The sequence below is a fragment of the Tenrec ecaudatus genome, chromosome 10, assembly GCF_050624435.1.
Source record: "Tenrec ecaudatus isolate mTenEca1 chromosome 10, mTenEca1.hap1, whole genome shotgun sequence".
Taxonomy (NCBI): Eukaryota; Metazoa; Chordata; class Mammalia; order Afrosoricida; family Tenrecidae; genus Tenrec; species Tenrec ecaudatus.
This window is the reverse complement of record NC_134539.1, coordinates 107,656,507-107,675,255: the sequence shown is the minus strand read 5'-3', so window position 1 is coordinate 107,675,255 and position 18,749 is coordinate 107,656,507. Positions and strand designations below refer to the sequence as shown.

At 53.9% G+C, this 18,749-nt stretch overlaps 1 protein-coding gene across 2 annotated transcripts in view; it reads right to left on the bottom strand.

Annotated features, from left to right (window-relative positions):
* Positions 1 to 736: 736 nt before the first annotated feature.
* Positions 737 to 18,749, bottom strand: part of ZZEF1 (zinc finger ZZ-type and EF-hand domain containing 1) — a 115,527-nt gene continuing 97,514 nt past the window's right edge. For both annotated transcript variants that reach the window (XM_075561167.1, XM_075561168.1), the window contains exons 43-55: positions 17,590 to 17,789; positions 16,026 to 16,145; positions 14,363 to 14,554; positions 13,513 to 13,613; positions 12,207 to 12,342; positions 11,740 to 12,099; positions 10,488 to 10,631; positions 8,875 to 9,043; positions 8,609 to 8,707; positions 7,837 to 8,002; positions 4,735 to 4,888; positions 4,328 to 4,399; positions 737 to 3,052 (exon numbers count right to left, since the gene is read on the bottom strand). In XM_075561167.1, the coding sequence (XP_075417282.1) occupies positions 2,972 to 3,052; positions 4,328 to 4,399; positions 4,735 to 4,888; positions 7,837 to 8,002; positions 8,609 to 8,707; positions 8,875 to 9,043; positions 10,488 to 10,631; positions 11,740 to 12,099; positions 12,207 to 12,342; positions 13,513 to 13,613; positions 14,363 to 14,554; positions 16,026 to 16,145; positions 17,590 to 17,789 (1,994 nt within the window). In that variant the 3' untranslated portion in view covers positions 737 to 2,971. The remainder of the gene's footprint in view (positions 3,053 to 4,327; positions 4,400 to 4,734; positions 4,889 to 7,836; positions 8,003 to 8,608; positions 8,708 to 8,874; positions 9,044 to 10,487; positions 10,632 to 11,739; positions 12,100 to 12,206; positions 12,343 to 13,512; positions 13,614 to 14,362; positions 14,555 to 16,025; positions 16,146 to 17,589; positions 17,790 to 18,749) is intronic.

Sequence of the window (18,749 nt, the reverse complement as noted above, 5' to 3'; positions counted from 1 at the left end):
GGGGAGAGCCCTGTCCAGTGGACTCTCACACAGAAGCATAAGCCCCCTGTGGTCCTGCCCGGCCTTCTCTAGGAGGCAGGCAGGGGGTTCAGGAGGATGTGCTTTGCTGTGGATTGAAATGTGCCCCCCTCCCAAAGGTGTCACCGGGACGGGCCATGCTTCTCGGGGTTGAGCACTCCTCCTGTTTCCAGAGCTGACATAATCACCCTCATCAACACGATGCTGAGTCAATACCAGAGGTCAGCACAGAAAACTACTGACTCACGGCGACCCCACACGGCAGGCTGGAACTGATGGAAAACGTAACTCTTTGCAGGAATGGAAACCTCACCCTTCTCTCAGAGGATGGCTGGCAGGTTTCGAAGTGCTGACGCAGCACAGCAGCCCCCGCTGTAACCCACACCACCACCAGCGCCCCCTCGGATCAGAGGGGTTACATTACATGAGGCAGGGCGGGGTCTACAGAAGCAGGCTGAAGCTTGATCCCGCCTCTTTGAGACACAGAAGGGATTAAACGAGTGAGTGGATTGATAGAAAGAAGGGCCAGCAGCAGTGGGACTTTGGGCTGAGAGCCTCCTAGCCCAGGGAAGGCTGGTGACAGGCTGTCCTCCAGAGCTGACCGAGGCTCTAGATGCTTCATCCGTCTGGGCTCGGCAGAGACTCCAAGAATACCTAACTGTCACAAGAGAGACAGGTAGGGAGGAAGGAGGGAGAAAAAGCCCACACACAACTGCACTCTTTTTATATAGAATTTGTACAATATATTTCTCTTCATTTGTATATTTTACTCACAATTTAACATCCTTTTTACAAGCTGAACTCACCCAGCTGATATAATCAAAATTCTTTCTTTCAGCCAAATAAGAAAAATTCAAAATTGTAAACCCGTAAGAAAACAAATGAGAAAGGATGATGACAATGAGGCCCCTCCTCCCATCTAAGAGGGGCTTCTGCGCACGGAGGCACGTTGTCCCAGACTCCTCTCCTGCTGGCCAGGCCTGCCTCCTAGAAAGGGCCCCGCCAGTGCTCTTGAGGGAGATGTGGGCACATTCGCCTAGCTGGGGACCAGGAGCAGTAGGGGCCAGAGTGCAGGGAAGCGGGGGCGTGTTGAGGGGAGGGCATGGAGAGCAGCGGAGGAGTCCTGCGTTTATTTACACATCTTCCTGAGGGGAGGGTCGGGAGCAGGCCTGGTGGTAACTGCCTCAGGAGTCTGGCACCCGATACCCCTCACCCCGACAGGGTGAGGCTCTGGCTGCGTGGACCCATAAGGCCCAGGCACAGTGACTCTTGAGCCCACAGTAGGGCCCTCCCCTCCCAGGCCCCACGCTGGGCCTCTCCCTGTGACAGCTCCGGAGGTCTGGGCAGGAGCACAGAGTGCCTTTCCTGGGGGTGTAGGCAGCCTGCCAAGCAAGGCTGGTTTTGGCAAAGAGCAAAGGATGGAAAAGGGTCTCCACGGGTGGAGTAGGCACATCCTTCTACCCAGGTGCCAGTAGCACGAGGGACAGGCCCTCAGGGCCCGCCTCCCACCGAACTCCAAATACACCCAGGTGGGACTCTCACTGGGGGGCTGCCTCGGGTTCCCGCTCCTTCTGTCTGGATCCAGGGGGTAGAAGTGCTCTTTCAGTAACAACCTGCGCCTCAGAGTCTCCCAACGCCAGGCTTCTGCAAACCTGGCAGAGCGGGCTTCAGAGGCAAGGGGAAAACTGGGTCCTGGTTTGGAGACCTGCCTGGGGTCTGACCCTGAGCTGACACCCCCCCCCCCCCCCGTGATGGCAGCCACCTGAGGTCTTGTCATACGGCCAGGCTCCACCTGCCAATCCAGCCGGTGCCCCAGCCTGTCTTTGGAGGAAGAATCATCCGCACTGGAGGGCAGACCTGGGGCGGGGGGTACACACACAGCACTCGCTGGGATGAATGTCGTTATTGCGCGACAGGTGACAGCCCAGTAACCACTTGGGGTCCCCCAGGGGGGCACGGACATTCTAAGGACCGCCGGGAAAAATTAAAATCCTATTTTTATAAAATTCCTAAAATAAAATCCCTTTGCTAACACTTCAAGTCTTTAGGTCCAAAAGGAAACAGACTCAAACCCACCGCCAACAAGTTGATTCCCATGCACGGCATCCCCGCAGGACAGAGGAGACTGGCCGGGGGTTCCCAAGGCTGAGAGTCCTCACCAAGGCAGACCGCCACACCTGCCCTACAGGCGGCCAGTGGGCTTCCACTACCAACTCACAGGTTGGAAGTGGGTATTTTAACCCCGGAACCACCGGGCTCCTTGCTTTAGGTGCAGAAGCTAAAAAGTCTTCCCCAAGTTCAGCTACCCGCACACCAGCCCAGCCTGTCCCCATGAGGCGGCCCCAAGGCCCTCATCAGGAAGCCATTGTGGTTCTGCTGACAGCCTCCATGCAAACCGGAGCCTGTCCACACGACTGAGCAGGGATGGAGCTTGGGAGTGGAGGCTGCTGGCTCTTCCCAAGGGCACTGTTCTCACTGAGGTTCTCTGGGACGGCTGGGCTTCGGGGTGCACACAAAGGTTGGGGATTGGGTGGTGGCCAGGAGGGTCCCCAGGTTTGGGTTTGGATGACCCGGTCTCGAGAAGCAAAGCACAAGAGCAGTTTACACGCCGGGCCTTGCTGCTGGTCGTGCTGAAAAAGGCGGTGCGGCAGACTCTGTCCTCCCCCGAAGGGCAGGTGCCGGCAGTGCCAGCTCCATGGCCCAGTCTTCCAAGGCCTTCGGATAGAGGGCCCCGGAGCAAGCTGCCCCATCAGGCCGCACCGTGGGGTGTGCACAGTGTGCTAGTCTTCAACACAGCAGCTCTCGGAAAACACGGAGGCTGCTTCATGCTCTACCTGGGGGGTCATGGAGAGTTGGGAACTGCCGCGACCGAAACTTTCCTGAATGGGATTAGCTGTCTGCTCCACAGTCCTGTGGACGGGCCCGGCAGAGTCATGCAGGCACGCACCAAGGGCTAACACTCGACATCCCAGAGGAGGGTGGCCTTGTTTGGGTAGTTGATGGCCAGGCTGATGGCAGCGATATTCTGCAGAGCCTGGAAGAGAGAGGAGGTGTAAGCGCACCATCCAGAACACTGGGAAAGCGTTGCCTGAACAAGGTCCACAGCTGAGCGCTCAGGGAGGAGGGCTGAGAAGAGTCAGGTGGGGCTGTGACCATGCTGTGGGGCTTGGTGGTCCCAGGATGGCAGAGCAGGGTGGTGGGACAGAGTGAAAACAACACTAGCCCAGCCCAGGGCAGCAGCTGTGGGAGGGTCAGGCTGGACATGGGGATGGGGAGAGGGAGAAGCCCACAGGGAGCTTTCTATGCCCAAACCGCCAAGCCTCAATGTTCAGTTGTACGTGCTGCCATCAGCCCGGGGGTGGGGTGGGGTGACAGCCATGTGATAAGACTCTCCAAGGAGAGGAAGGGGTTTCACCCCACCCAGTGGTGGCAGGGGTTCCCCTATCCCAGCAGCCTCTGTGAAGGGGGGCCTCTCTTTCATGGGGACAGCGTGGCGCACAGACAGGGCTCTGGCCTTTACTGGCCTCCTGTCCCCACCCAGCAGTGGACCAAGCACATGCGCTCTTGTAAGTACGGTTTTCAAGATGTGGCTGGGACACGGGAATTGCTAAGACCCCTTTGGGGAGTCCAGGAGTGAAAATGTTCTTCACAAAAATACAAAGACGGTACTTGGCCTTTTCCACTTTTACTTTTGCACATGCAAGCAGGGCTGATGCCAGAGGCTACTGTCTGCTGCTGTACCTCAGACCAATGGCTGCAGGAGCCCAGCACCACGTAGACCCGCACGAGCCTGGCTCAGCACTACCACTCTCCGTGCTGTGTGGTTGTGTTTTGAAAAATATACTTGTTTCCCTCCACACATCCTATTTGTGTTAACATGAAATGGGTCTCTAATTATTTAAAATAAGTAAATAAATGTTAACAATTATCCTCCATTTTAACTTCTAATAAAGAGTTATGTTGTTAGGTGTAATGTGGGTGCCCGGTCCTCTCACAGGGCAAACCCAGCAGCTGTCCGCAGAGACTTTCAGCTGCCGGAAGGCAGGTCAGACACAGAAACCCCTGCAGGCTCTCTATGGAGACTCTGGGCCACAGCCAGACTGTAAACTGAGGGCCGTGGTTGTTTGTGCCTCCTGGGCCCACAGTTCAACTTGAGTGACACTGATCAATGGGCCCAAGTCCTTGCTCTGGGGCCAGGAGGAAGTGGCTGAGCGGGAACCGAGGGCGTGTAAACTCAAAGTACTGTGTCCTCATGACACAATGCACAGAGGCCCAGTTCTGCTGGGGGTGGGGGGGAGCGGGGGCGAACCTGTGCCGCACAGCGGAGAAGGTGGTCGTCGGTGGTTAAGGCCAGCAGGTAGTCCTGCAGCAAGCCAAGCTCCTGGGGGAGGAAACACAGGTTCTGTGAGCCCGAGGCCAAGCCCAGCACAACTGACAGTCAGCACCCAGGGGACCCCCACAAAGAGAGAGCTGCACGTGCACAGGTTAAGCGTGGAGTCATGCAGGACTCTGAAAGGCCCTTTCATCCTCACCATCAAGGAGTCTATTGTCCAGGGAGAAAAAGGGGGAGGAGGAAACAAAAGCCCATCCGCTTCTGTTTTCCCAACTCACTGTTGTCCAGGGGTGCTCCACCCCAGCCCCGCTTCAGACCTGACAAAATAAACAGCCCAGGGGCTGTTTGACCTCAGGGCTCCCCAGACTGGGTGGGGTCCTCACCTGGGCACGGTTCTCAGCAACAAAGAAGAGCTCGGTGAGGGCCCGGTGCAGGGGGAGGAGGATGCCAGGTTGTGTCACGTCCTCAGCCAGGCTGTACTCCATGTGCGTGAAGAGCTTCCACAGGGGCCTCAGCAGCGCAAGGTCACACAGGTCACTGCGGAGAGCCATGGGACAGCGAGTCAGCCTGGGCCGGCTTTCCCCCAGCACCTCCTGCCTCGACTATAGAACAGGATCCCTTCTCTTCCAAACGACCAACAGCAAGCAAGGCAGGAACGACACCTCAAGACCTGGCTCTAAAAACAGGGGCTCTGGCTCAGCTCATTCCCCTTAGCGTCTCTGCTAAACATCCTCCTTCCTCCTCAAATACCTGCGATCAGAATATGTGTGTGTGTGTGTGTGTGTGTGTGTGTGTGTGTGTGAAGTTCAGCAGGGGGTTAACCGAAATGAGCAGTCCGAAGCCCTGCTCCGGGCAAACCCTGGCTGTGAATTAAAGATAGCTACTGGGATGAATCCAACAATAACGAAGTCTTAGGTAAATGCTGCATGGAGAGAACCAGGCTCTGGATGCCTCACCGCCCGCAGGTAGAGCGATACCACATTGAGAACAGCGTGCAAACACGACAGCGCACTCGCCCAGCAAGGGAGCACTTCTCCAGGACCTTCAGAGTGCAGGGGGTGGGCACCTGCTGGCTCGGTTCTCGGCACATGCGCACAGGGAACAGACTGCAGTTGACTGTGCAGTTGACGGCTGAGGGGTCCTGACCACCGGGGAGGTGCTTGTTTCTCACTGGAAGCCGCTCAAATGAGCCAGGCTAAGCCAGGTCCAGCTAAGGACCTCTGGCTTTCAAACACAGCAATGGCTCCACGGATCACAGGCTGGCGGCCCTGGCCTGCCATCACCGTCTCCTCCCTGACTTGGTGACAGCCCTGTGTTCCCGCTGCCCGCTCAACCAGTGTCCTCTGCATCTGTGTGCACGAAAGGAGTAGGAGCAGGGCTGAGTGTGCGGGGGACCTGTGTAACACAGGAGCCCTAAGAACCAAGACAATGGCCAACACTTTGCCCTGGAGATGAGAAACAGGACAGTGCGTCTCTTGACCACCTATAAAAAAAAGAACGAGGACGGATTCAAGCTCGCCACTCTCAGAGGGACTCAGTTTCACAAGGTCACACAGCGAGGTAATGACGCTTCTCCGGGAGTCCCGAGCGCTGAGGACACCTGGGTAACAAACAGGGCTGTAACCCAAGGTGAGTGAGTGGTAGGAGCTCCTGTCAAAGAAAGGCCTGGTGTCTGTTTCTGCAGACCACAGTTCAGCCGACACGCCTAGCACGGAGCTCATTAAACGCAGTCGAAGGAGTCGAAGAAAACGTTTTGCAAACCCTATAAGTAATGTATGACTTAACGAGTGGCACGCTCAGTGTTCTCGGCTCCTGGTTCTCCCCACATTCAGCTGCAGAGCTTATCCAAATCCTGTGCGGTGCGTTTTGGGTGGGAGTGTATGTCCGTGTGTACGTGCATGAGTATCCGCAGGCTGTTCTGAAACGTGCATACCAATGCACAGAGCAGGGTACGCAGGCCGGGCCGACAGCAGCCAAGCGGTTGAAGAGGAAGGGCTGCCCTGGCGGAGCGTGCACCGTGTTACAGAGTGCAGGCCTGATGGTAACGGCACAGCAGAGAACACTAGGCCAGTGGGACGGAAGAGACTCGAGAGAGAGAGAGAGAGAGAGAGAGAGAGAGAGAGAGAGAGAGAGAGAGAGACTGATACTTCTTCTATGGGCGGCTGTCATGTGGCAGGGGACACTGCCGGACGTTGGGGAAGGGTGGCAGCTGGAGCTCTCTATGGAGGAACGAGTCTGTCACAGTCTAAGTCCAGGGCTCTGCAGGTCTCCCCGTCTTCGTGACCGTGGAGTAAGGGGAGCTGTCCTCAGGACACAAAGAGCTCTGCCATTAAGGAAGGGACTCACGAATCGGCAACCATTACAACGAGAAGCTTCTTTTCAGCAAAGACACCACAGAGATTGAAAAAGCAAAGGGAGAAGAGATCCCTACTATGAAAGACGCAAGACAGCACCGGCCAGGGTGTGGAGAACTCCTTTAAACCCACTAATAGAAGCAGAAGGCTGAAAGGGAAATGGGCAACAGATTTAAACAGATTTTCAGAAGAAAAGACCCAAATAGAAAATGATCATATGAAAAGACAGTCATCCTCATCAGTAATGAGGGAAATGCAAATTAAAGTGACAATGTACCATTCCACAAGGCCCGAACGGCTAAAATGAGAAAGTTCGGCAATACCAGGCTTTCACAAGCACGAGGAGAAAGTGAGACCTCCACACTGCTGCTGTAAGAGGAAATTGGTGTAATTACTTTAGAAAACAGGTTAGCAGAACCGATTACAGCTGAACACGTACAAACCCTAAGATCCAGCAGTTCTACCCAATCCAGATTGCCGCACGCGGCTTCAGAAGACATGTGCACACGCAGGTACGGCACCATTATCTGCCCCAGCCCCCAAACCAGAATCAACAGGACGGATAAACAACGACAGGGGAAGATTTTATACACTCCTGAGAAAGAAGGAGCGCTTCATACAACAACACAGGTCAATCTCACAGACCATAAGCAAACGATTAGAAGCCAAACATAAAAACAAGACCGGTGTTTATGTCAAGTACAACACCAGGAGAGCCAGAACGATGGTTACCTTTGGGAAGGAGAGAGAGGGACAGGGGCGTTTCTGGATTGCTTTGCATATTCTCCTTGTTGGTCTGAGTGTACGTCTATGGGTGTGCTGGCTTTATGACCCCTCAGTAAGCTGAACCTACACAACCATGAGAGTTTGTGCCGCCCACCCGCACAGCCCACAACCTTCGACTCCACCCTGCTCTGGTGCTCTGGACCTCGGACACTCAGCAGGACCCTAACCATCTCTGTGTGGCCCTTGGGGTGCTTCCCTCCTTCATCGCACCCACCCACCACACCACGGTGACTGTCTCCATGGCCACCTTCCTCACTGAGCACCAGGCCCACAGACAGGGAAGCGCTCACTTCCTGTGTGCCCAGTAAGTACACAAACAGACGGCCCCACCAGCTGCCAGCTTACCTGAGGGTACAGCAGCGAACAATCTTCAGAAGCAAGTGGATGGCTTTTAGCCGCTGGTGACCAGTCTGGCGGCAGGCCACACCCACCAGCCATTCCCAGATTTGGGCCAACGGGAGGTGCGGCACGACTCTTTCTTCCGACAACATCTGCTTCAGGATCTCGAATCCTGGCCAGCCCACCCCCAAAACACAGAGGTTAGGGAGACTGTCTCACAACTGGATGCACTACGGTTTATAAACCCTACAGGCAGCTCCGGTTTGAATACACTGCATGAAACAATTACGAGCATTTAGATTTTGCCAGAAATGGAACTTTTGTTAAGAGTAAAACAGGAACAGCACGTTCAGACCCGCCTATTCACAAAGCCCAAATCCAAACCCAAACCCAACTAAGTGGATTAGAACTCAGACCTAATCTGACACAGGGTTTCCAATCGACGAGTCCATAAGGGGGCAGACAGCGTTGCCTTTCTCCAGCTGGTGTCTGCGCAAATAACTGACTTCGCAAACAGCCCTGCACATTCTAAGAGGACACGTCTTCCTAAGACCCGGCAGAACCGCTGTGCCAGGTGGTCATCCCAGCATGCAGCTAGCCGGCTTGTCGGGTTTAACAGTGACCAGGGCGGGGTTGGGAGTGGGGGGAGACGGGGATAGGGTCTGCTAGATGCACGTTCTGGAGTCTTAGAGGAGAGTCCCTGCTCGGACTGCAATAAACAACACTACAGTGGGCTCCAGGCTCGGAGCTCATGCCCATAGCAGACCAGGGCACTCACCTGTCTGGAACCGCCCCAGGTGTCCAGCTGTCACAGTGAATTTGTAGCCCCACTCGGTGTTGCTCATGTCAGAGGTAAAGCGGTAATACAGAGTATCACCTGGGTCACATAAGAAGAAACAGATCACAAATGGGAAGGACGGGGCGTGACATTCTAAGCGTTTGCGACGAGAGATGTTAGACCCACGTGGGAATCCTGTGATGAGTTCCCTTCCGACACTAATGTTAACTTAAGGTGGAGAATCCACATCCCCAAACAGTCACTACCTGGAAGTTCAAAGTCCTTCCACTTCTGTTGGGACCCACTGAAGATGTGTCGATCCTGCTGGAAGTCACTGCTGCTGGACATGGACAGCTCATCACAGCCCTCCTCAGTGTTGCACTGAGGGTCGAATTTGATGGAGAGGTAGATTGCCCCGGGAATGTGTACTTTATCCTAGGGTGGGAGGGAGACCACGCCTGTCACTCAATGCTCCCTGGACAGTCACTGAAGGCTGCCTTCTGCATGCAGCCTGGAAGGAAATCTGGGCCCCATGTGAATGGGAAGCTGCCCTGCTTCCAGGAGTCCTCAGTCCTGCTGGAGAGGAGCTCATGGCGGGGGCTGAGCAGGCTCCGAGGGGAGGGGTGGGCTGTACCTGCATGTACCTGGAGGAGGGGTGGGAAAGGGGAGGGCAGGAGTGGGGTGAGAAGAGGAAGCACTCCAGGCAAAAGGAAGAGCCTGAGAAAGGCCGGGACGAACTTTGTGTGTGTGGGGGTGGGTAGGGGGTGGTGGGAGGGGTGGGTTAGAGAGGACGGCCTCACAGCAGACACCTGGGTCTGGCTATATTTTAGCTGGGCATCCCTGGAAAGGCTTTCAGCAGGAGAAAGCCTGGGTCAGGTTTGAGGTGTCCTGGGGGCCACGCATCCGTCTGAAAGGTCCAGCAGCAGCAGAAGCGGCAGTCCCAGAGAAGGCCCAGGGAATGTGATTCTGGGGTAGACTCAGCTGAACTTGGTGGCTAACTAGATGTGTACAAAGGTTTCAAAAAGTTCGTGGGGAAAAAAATGGAATTTAAAGAAAAAGGCGTTTCCCTACAAACTTTCTGATGCCTCCTCATTTATGTGGAGCCTAGGGAGGGGGGGATGGAGCCTCAGGGAGAGAAGAGACTGGCAGGGGAAGCTTAAGCTTATTTAAAACAAAAGCTGATTAACATTCAACTGTAAACAAGTTTCTCTGCCATCCACTCTCTGCTTTAGGACCTCCACTGAGCAGGGTAAGGAAACCAGGTGCAATGTTAAAAACACAGAACTACCACAAGTTCCACCCCAAACTAAACCCACAGCCACGGAGTGGAGTCCACCTCACGGCTGTCCTCTGGGACATCCTTTAACTGCTCCTTCAAGTTTTCAGACTGTAAATCTGGACTGGAGCAGGCAGCTTCATCTTTCTCGCAAACAGCAGCTAGCGGGTTTGAACACCGATCCTGTGGTTAGCAACCTGGTGCGTAACTCACTGTGCCAGAGAGTCAATGAGAGTAACTGATGTTGCCTCACCATACCAGAATCAAGCTCTTCCCTCTGTCTAGATTCAACGTTACGACTGGAAAAGGCGGTTTTCACAATGAAACTATGGTCATGAGAAGGATAGCGAGCAGGGCTGCACCTGGACCTGTGCTCCGGCTCCCTGTCTGAAGACGGCGAGGGCAGGAGCTGCTGGAGGAAAGCCAGCCCTTCTCCCGGGCCAGGTGGTCAGGAGAAGGGAGCACGTGGCTGCCTTCCATGGGCCTGATCTCCACTCCATCTGAGAAGGCTTGTGGTCCGGGTTCTCCAGAGTGGGAAAGACCTGCTGGTGTTATGAGCTTGCAGGGCCTGAGCTGGGAGAGCCAGGCAGAGCCGGGTCCTACCTCGAAGTTGGTGTTGTTGTTATATGGGTGTTTGGACTCCCTCACTTGCACCTCCATCCCGGGCTCCTCCATGAACTGGCAGGCAGCCAGGGCCATGGTCCCCAGCATGTCCTCTCGGCAGCCTTGGAGCACCTTCTGTAGGATCTGGGGCACAAGGCAAGGAATATCAGGGTCTTCCAGTGATGGGGCCCAGAGCTGCCCACCAGGAGGAAGGACGTGCACTCTGGCCCCTGACTGGCCTCTGCACCCTACCTCCACCTCTACCCAACTAGCCACTCCACCCGCAGGGGCCCTCGCTGTGCCAGGACACCACAGTACTGGCGGAGGAATGTCTGTTTCCAGGAGGTTGGGAAGAACCAACAGACGCAGTCAGAATGATTCTGGCCCTGGCAGCTCCCAGATGGACACACAGAAGACAATTACACACAACGTGGGCAGAGGGCAGACAGGCACAGGATTAGAAGCTCCCAGGACAAGAATCAGGAAAGCTGTGTCTGAGAGCGAGAGACACTCGGCTAGTGATCCTGCCAACCTCTCCGGGGCTGAGCGGCTGGGAAGGAGTTAGAGCACCCAGGAACTGCTCAGGTTCTTAGTTGAAGGAGTGAATGACGTGTGTGTGTGTGTGTGTGTGTGTGTGTGTGTGTATGTGTGTTGGAGGGTGGCAAGGGGACAGGAATGAAGCTCTTGGCACCGGAGACAGGGAAGATGGTGACAGTGCACAGGACCCTGCTATGCTGGGTCCTCTGCTTCTGGACAGTAGGGGATGGCAAAGCTGCTCTGTCTCTATTAAAGTTTGCTGACCCTGCAGTATTTTCAAATAGAAGACTTCTTTCTAACTTCTAAAAGTGTAAGCAAAAGGACAGAGCTCTGGCACACTCCACTGTCACCTAGAAGCAAGGGAGCTCCAGCTGCTTCCTTCACCTGCCATGCTCGACCTCACAGGCCAGGGTGGGGCACAGGTGCATGTGTTAGCACGCTCCCGGCTGGCCCCATATGCCTCGCCAAGGAGACACAGCTCAGCAGAGGGAATGGAGAGTTGCAATTAGCCCAGCCTGGCACTTAGGAGTACAGCCCCCAGAGGACATGAGAATAGGCAGCTAGTTTTTGCTACATCCACACCTGTCAGGAAGATGGACGAAGACCACATGGAGACTCCACTTCAGGCAGACACTCATTTGGGGGTAGGGATGGAGCTGGGGGAGGGGAGGGGCAGTGCAGGATTTGGGGGGAGCCAGCTTGGCCGCTTCACTACCTTCTCCCACTGCTGCTTTTCCTCCAGCTGCATGAACATGTCCAAGATGTAGGTCATGTGGGCAGGGCCGCTTAGCTCCAGGACGTCCTCATTCACTGGCACATGCCCGGGCCACTCAGCCAGCAGGGACGCCAGCACATGGCGGGCATAGAGCACAGCCGTGGCCTCGTTCACTCGGAAAAGGTAGTCTCGGGCAGCCCTCTTGGTCTTGCAATTCAGCTCCTTGTGCAGGAGGGCCGCGCTCTTGCTCCGGCGCTGCTTGGCGTAGCTCTGCTGCAGCTCACTCTCCGTGCTGGAGATGAGCTTCTGGGTCACAGGGTTCGATTCCGCAGTGGCCTGGTCGCAGCGTGCCGGCCGGGACTGTAAAACCCAGAGAACCAGCATGACGGAAGCCTGGCCTCTCAGGCTAAGATGTAGAAAAGGAGGGTGTGTGGGGGCCTGGGGCTTCCGAGGTGGTGGCCACATACCAAGCACGGCAGGATGATCATGTCTGTGTCCAGGGCTTTGGCGCTCTGCTCTTCCAGCCGCAGGCTCTTACCAGGCTGCCACCTCTGAGCCAGGCTCCGTATCCGCTCATCAATGGCGAGCTCATCGCCATCAAACCTGATGACAAGGGCAACGAGTTGCACACCCAACTCGTACAAAGGCAGTACCTTGACCGAGCTACTTCGCTGTGACTCTGCAAGCTCATGGTCACGGCCCGTAGCTCGTTCATTGAGAGTGTGCACCGCCCCAGGGTCTGTGCTCCCAGCTATCCTTTTAGAAAAGGAGTCTCAGGAGCGCAGTGCACAGAGAGCTCGGGGTACCGGCTGGGGGGCTAAACTCAGCTTGAGAGCAAAATTCTCAGAGCCCCTGCAGCTAGATGCAGCACCCTGAGGGTGTGAGTGAGGGAACAAGTAAGGGCCACTTTCAGAGCCCACCCTTGAACAACGGGAGTAAGGATGTGCCACCTCCCCCCTTTCCTCCGGGCCAGAGCACAGAGGTGGTGTTGGGGAGCTCGCTTGGACCACACAGGAGAGACAAACAACGTCCTTGGGGCTGCTGGGTCACCCTGTGGAGTGGAACATCCCTCCCTGCCTCCCAGCCTGGATCACTGTCGACCGCTGGACTGTTGAGAGAAAAACAAACTTCTCCTATCCTGGGTCCACGATGTTTCTGGGTCTCTTAGTTACAGCTGGTTGGACCATGCCAACCTGATGCAGCCCTGCTTCATCTCACAAAGAATTTGAGGCAATATATAAGAAATATATGTCATGAAATAAAAATGAAATTAGAATTTAATAAAATTATAGCAGGACATAAAAACTACAATATGGGAGATGAAGGAGGAGGTTGGAAGCAGATATATAATGTTCTTCACAATTTTAAGTGCTGGATCGGAGAACCAGCTCTCTGGGCCAAGGGAAAGAGAAGACCATTAATTTTATAATAATTCTTGGGGGGGGGCCCATGAAAATAATTTACTGCTGTGAAAACAAAAATACTTTGCACAGCTTGCTCCCCAAGGTTACTTCGAAGAGCAATCTTGGTGTCAGCCTCCATTTTTGGTGTCCGTAACAGGAGCTTGCCCTAAGCAGCAGACTACCACAGCAACACAGCACGCGTGTCCTCGGCGTCACGCCATGCAATGCAACTCCAGCTGCAGGGTCACTTAGGGGACTCCCCACCAGCCGCTTTGCCTTTCAAGGATCTACTCTCGGGCAGGAAGGAAGTGGTCACCCTGCCCTGTCACACCCTCTCACTATTCACCAGTTTCAGCTCCAGGTCCCTTACCGCTTCTGAACCTCCAGGAAGAAGGAATCGGTCCTCTTCATCTGCAGCTCGTAGATGGCCCGGAGGATGTGCAGAGGGGCGTTCAGGGCATCATGGGCCATCTGGACACCACGGAGAGGAAGCAAAGATGCTGACTGGAAGACTTCAACACACCCTTGACATGCTGACCTCAGAAGGGTGCAACAGTATTTCAAGCCCCGTAGGTTGCAATTAAGAAATCATCACACGGTGCTGTGTAAAAGGCATGTACAACTGGAAGCACTACCACACGGGTTGTGGAATTTACACAGCTATCATAAATCACCGGAAAACCTAAACACTTGGACATCTCACCAAGAGGTCTATCGCCAGCCAAGTGCAACTGCCTCGGTCCACTCTGCAGCTTATCTGTAGCTACCGCATGCTCAACTTCCCACTTAACTTTCTGACATCTGTGCACTCTTCACGCCCCCAGCCACTAACCCAGCATTGCCCAAATGAGTGGTCAAGGTAAGAGAGAGAGAAGTCTGAGAAACCCAGAGTTAAGAGGACCACCATTCGGGAGTTTATAGCTGTCCTTTACTAAGCCCTGGAAATTACGGGCAACATTGTACAGGCATGTTGATGGGTATGTGAATGTATAGTTTATGAACGAGGAGCCTAATGCCTTTGGGTTCATGACCCCAAAACATCCAAAACTGCCGTTGTGAATAAAGGTTTCGCAGTGCTTCTGGGTCACTTTTGCACAACACAGAGTCTTTAGGAAGTAAGTTCTCAGGCCATCAAGCGAAGGCTGAAACACAGTCCAAGCCAAAGATAATCAAATCCCCAGAGCCTTTTGCTTAATTGATACGAAGAGCCAAAAACATACCAAGAAACATATTCTGGTGGGTTCGTCCAGGTTTTCCAGAGGGTCCAGCTTTTTCTGCTCTGTGTCACTGGGGCTGCTGACCGGCCGCTCTGCCTCCTCGCCTTGGTCTCCTCGCTCCTCCAGCTCTAGGTCTCCATGTTCCAGAAGAGCGCTGGCCTCTTTTTTGGAGGAGTACAGCATGATGGACAAAATCTTCCGGGGGAGAAAAGCGGCCAGGGCAGTGAGTAAGAAATCATACCCCTCATTGACCTAACTTCTGATAAGGTGTAAGGTGTTCTGAGAACAGAAGCGCATGCATGCACACGCGCGCGCGCACACACGCGTAAAATTAACAAACCAAGGTGGGAGGGGAAGGGAGCACTAGAAGGGAATGTGAGTGCACAACTCATTTTCAAGGTGAATTAACGGGGGTGGAGGGAGCTCTAAAATCAATATGGGATGATTGTACAATTCTCCTCGATATGATGGAATGGTTGAACTACTGAATTGTATGATATGTAAATTATGTGCCAATATAACTCTTGGGGAAAAAAATTAACAAACCAAGTTCAAGTGTATTTATGATTTTAAAAATGCTAAATTTTTTCTATTGATATTAATTGATGCCATCCTTTCTAAAGGATTCTGGCAAAATGCATTAAAAAAAACAGACAAGAACACACACACACACACACACACACTCTCATGAAGTCCGTTCTGACTCACAGTGAACCCTGCACAGGGTTCTCAGCCGCTAAGTCTTTATGAGAGGTCAGCCCAACCCTGAGGGGCTGTAAAAAAGGCTCTACCCTTTGACCTAGGAAATTCATCTTTGGGGAACAATGTAAAATGCAGATAAATTTATATTCATCATATGTAGCCATGAAGAAAGGTGGTTATGTAAACTAGATGGAAATTAGGAAAAATATCTGGTGACTTCAATTTATTTATACATTATGCGCACCACAGAATCTAAATATATGCATATCTATGTGTGTAGGAGCCATGGTAGCGCAGTGGTTACACGTTGGGCTGCGATCCGCAGGGTTGGCAGTTCAAAACCACCAGCCGCTCCACGGGAGAAAGACTGGGCATTCTACTCTCATCAGTAGTTACTGTCTCAGGCACCCACAGGGGCTGCTAGGGCTCAGCACTGATCCGATGGCGTGAGTTTTGGTTTGGCGTGACTGAGCGCAGCCAGCGCCCACTCGCACACAGCAGCAGTCTTTCCTGGACCTGGAGTGGCCCTGCGCTCAGAGTCTACAGGGAACCACAACAACCCTGCTATGAAAAATTTAAGGTCTCAGGAGAATCGTCATAAAATTTAAATGGGCAACTAAAATCCTACATAAAACAAATTTAGAAGCCGATTTTAGGTCAAAAGAACTTTAAAGAGAAGTAATAAGTCAAGGACGTTTGTTATTACTATGCCCTTCTCCTCAGCTATCCTTGCAACAGATGTAAAATCCCTTTTCCCTGACCCAGAGGAGCACAGGCATTCATCACCAAATGCAAAGGCAGAGGTGAGGTTCAATTGTAAATGCCCAGGGTGTGAGGGCACAGGGCAGAACCAACAGTCCCTGCCCCAGGCATCTAACACTCAGGCAAGTCTGCACCACAGGGTAGGCCCAGGGCTAGTGGCAGGAGCAGGGGGAGGGGAAGGGGCAGGAGCAAGCCCCCTTACTTCCAGGTCCCGGAGGAGCCAGGTTTTACTGAAGCCGGTCCCTTTGCTGCACTTTTTCACCAGCAGCTTCAGGAGATCAGTGTGAAGGAAGGTAGCGTGGGTCTCTTCAAATCCATGAGCCTGCCAGGCAGAAAGAGAATGATTCGCACCTGCCTTGGAATGAAGACGGAAGGGGAGCGTCATTGGGAGAGAAAGCAGACTTTCTCAGAGCTCAGTCTCAGTTGGTGGCCCACACTCAACTTCCAAGGAGGGAGAGTGAGTTTTCAGATGGATGAAACGCTGAACCTTTGCCATAATCCATGACCTACTCATTCCCTCTGTAATTCATCCACTCGGCATCTCTTTTAACCTTCTATTGTACACTCAGCAAATACGCCAATTCCTACGCTAAGAACATGAGGCTGTGTCACTCCTCCACTCTCAGCCTTCCCAAAGCTTCCCACTGCACCTAGATTTAAAGTCCAAGCCCCTAACAGGGCAGGCGAGGTCCTACCTGGCCTCCTGCCTGCTTCCCTGGCCTCGGCGTCCTCTTTGGACCCTGCTGCAGTCCTGCAGGACTCTCTCCTGACCCTCACCACTATGTGTGCTGCTCTCGGCAAGGGATGCCTGCCTCAGGTTCTGACAGCCTGTCTGACTCCTGCCCCACAGGTGCCCTCCTCAAAGAGCCATGTCTGGCTCCTGGCAGGCTTCCTTAAAGGCTCTCGTCTGTCTTTCCAGTTCACCTGTAAGCCCCAGGAGAGCAGAGATCTTCTTTCTGGCTACCCTTGGTTCCATGTGAGTCCTGGCAGGACTCCAAGAGCGTGTGCTGAATGGCAGCTCCAAGCTGGAGAGGTCTCTGCTGCTCTAACACCAGCCAAGCAGGAGCAGGCTGTGACCAAGGCCGCAATACAGAGCCCAGCAGGTGTGCGGACTCCACCCTCTCGGGCTGGACCCAGGCAGCAGTGCCACTGAGGCCAGTCACCCTGTGCTGCCCGCGTCTCTCCATGCCCTCCCCAACGAGAGGTTCTTCCGCTGCTACTGAACACCTTTCCAAGCCAAAGGGCTCACAAACATTTCTAATTTGCTCCTTCTTCTAACGCATCTCCTCAAAGTTCCCCCCTCCCTCTCACTGCCCTTCTGGAATCAGAAGAAAGGGATTTTGTCCTCACGATTGAGGCCCCTCATCTCTAGGCCTGACATGGGGCAGCTGGACGCCGCCCCCTCCCCTGCCCTGACTGTCAGAGCCCTAACTCGCAGAGCCCGGCGGATCCCACAGGTGCTTTATTCAGGAGTCGTGGTTCAGAGAAGGGAGTGAGGCTGGTCAGGTCCTATTTCTCTCAGTCTCTAGGAGCTCTTCTTCTCAGCACATGTCCCCACGAAGCAGCGCCGAACACAATGAGAACTACACCACTGGGAAAATCCTCTCTCCTTGGTTTGCTTGTCGAAAAGCCCCAGCATTCCAAAAATAATCAAGATCCTCTGCTTAGCCGTTCGTGAGAATCGGATGGCATTTCCTCCGAGCTAACTGCCTGCAGATGCTCAACGGCAGCGCGAGCCCTTAGCTAACTGGGGCATGCACCCTTACCTTTACTGTTTGATACAGGCCTTTGAGGGCCAGAGACAGGACCCATGTTGCTTCCACGGCCTCGGGACAATGGCTGTCCATGCTGGTTTGCAGAAGGTGACTGGCGATGAGGGCGAAGTGCTGGGAGTACTGGCTCAGCTGGGCCTGGGAGTCGCTGCACTCCTGGTCCCCTCCCTTCTGCACTAACTGGTAGTCCTTCACTGAAGGATGGGACGTCAGGTGGAAAGAGAAAGACACAGAGTAAGGTCAATGCTCCCGGCAGATCAGTTTCTCCCCTGAACAGCACACAGTTCAGAAGACTCCCAAACATCCATCTCCGACTCTAGTCTCTGCCCTTACGCTTGAGGCGGTAGTGCTTGCAGTCGCACATGAAACTGGGGGTGGCCCTTGGGTCACCGAGCAGCAATTCCTACTACTGTGTACGAGTGGTTGTCTCCACAAGTGTTGGAAGTGCTTACGAAGAGTCCACCGGAGATGTTCTCTTCCAAACAGGACGAAACAAGAGGCTTGGGATTTACTGCCCCACAGTAACGAACCAAAACACTGAGGATGTGCAAGAAATGACGGCCTTTAGGGTCTGGACCCTGAGTGGTGTAGGGGACCCCTGAGCAAGGCCTCTGACAGTACCAGCTGTGTGCAGGCAGTTTCCAGACGGTGGTGGGAACAAGTGTCCAGCCACAACCCAGTCGTCTCCATGAACTGAGGGGACAGAGGTTGAGGGTCAGGAAGCCAAGGCAGCTAGAATTTGTGGGGCAAAAAACCACAGAGAAGCGACTTTCTCTTGCACGAGTACACACACACAGGGAGCTCCAGAGATCTGCAGAGCTGCCCTGCTAGCTGCAGGGTCGGCAGTTCACAACCACCAGCTGCCATGAGGGAGAAGATGAATGAAAGAAAATGATTTAGGAAAGGAGAGAGAGCTACCATAAACAAGAGGCGGAGCGCTTCCTGGGACTGGCACCAGTCTGGAGTTCTGTGTCCCCAGCAGTGACCTGGAAGGCCCTCGTAGGACGGAGCACTGGGGAGAAGCCTTGGAAAGGCACTGCCTTAGCAGCAGGGTTAAATCAGCTCTACATTAAAGGCTACTCTGGACCTGTCTTAGCAAGGCTTAAAGATAAGTTTCAAAATTATCTGACAAATTGCAAGTAATTAGTAATCGA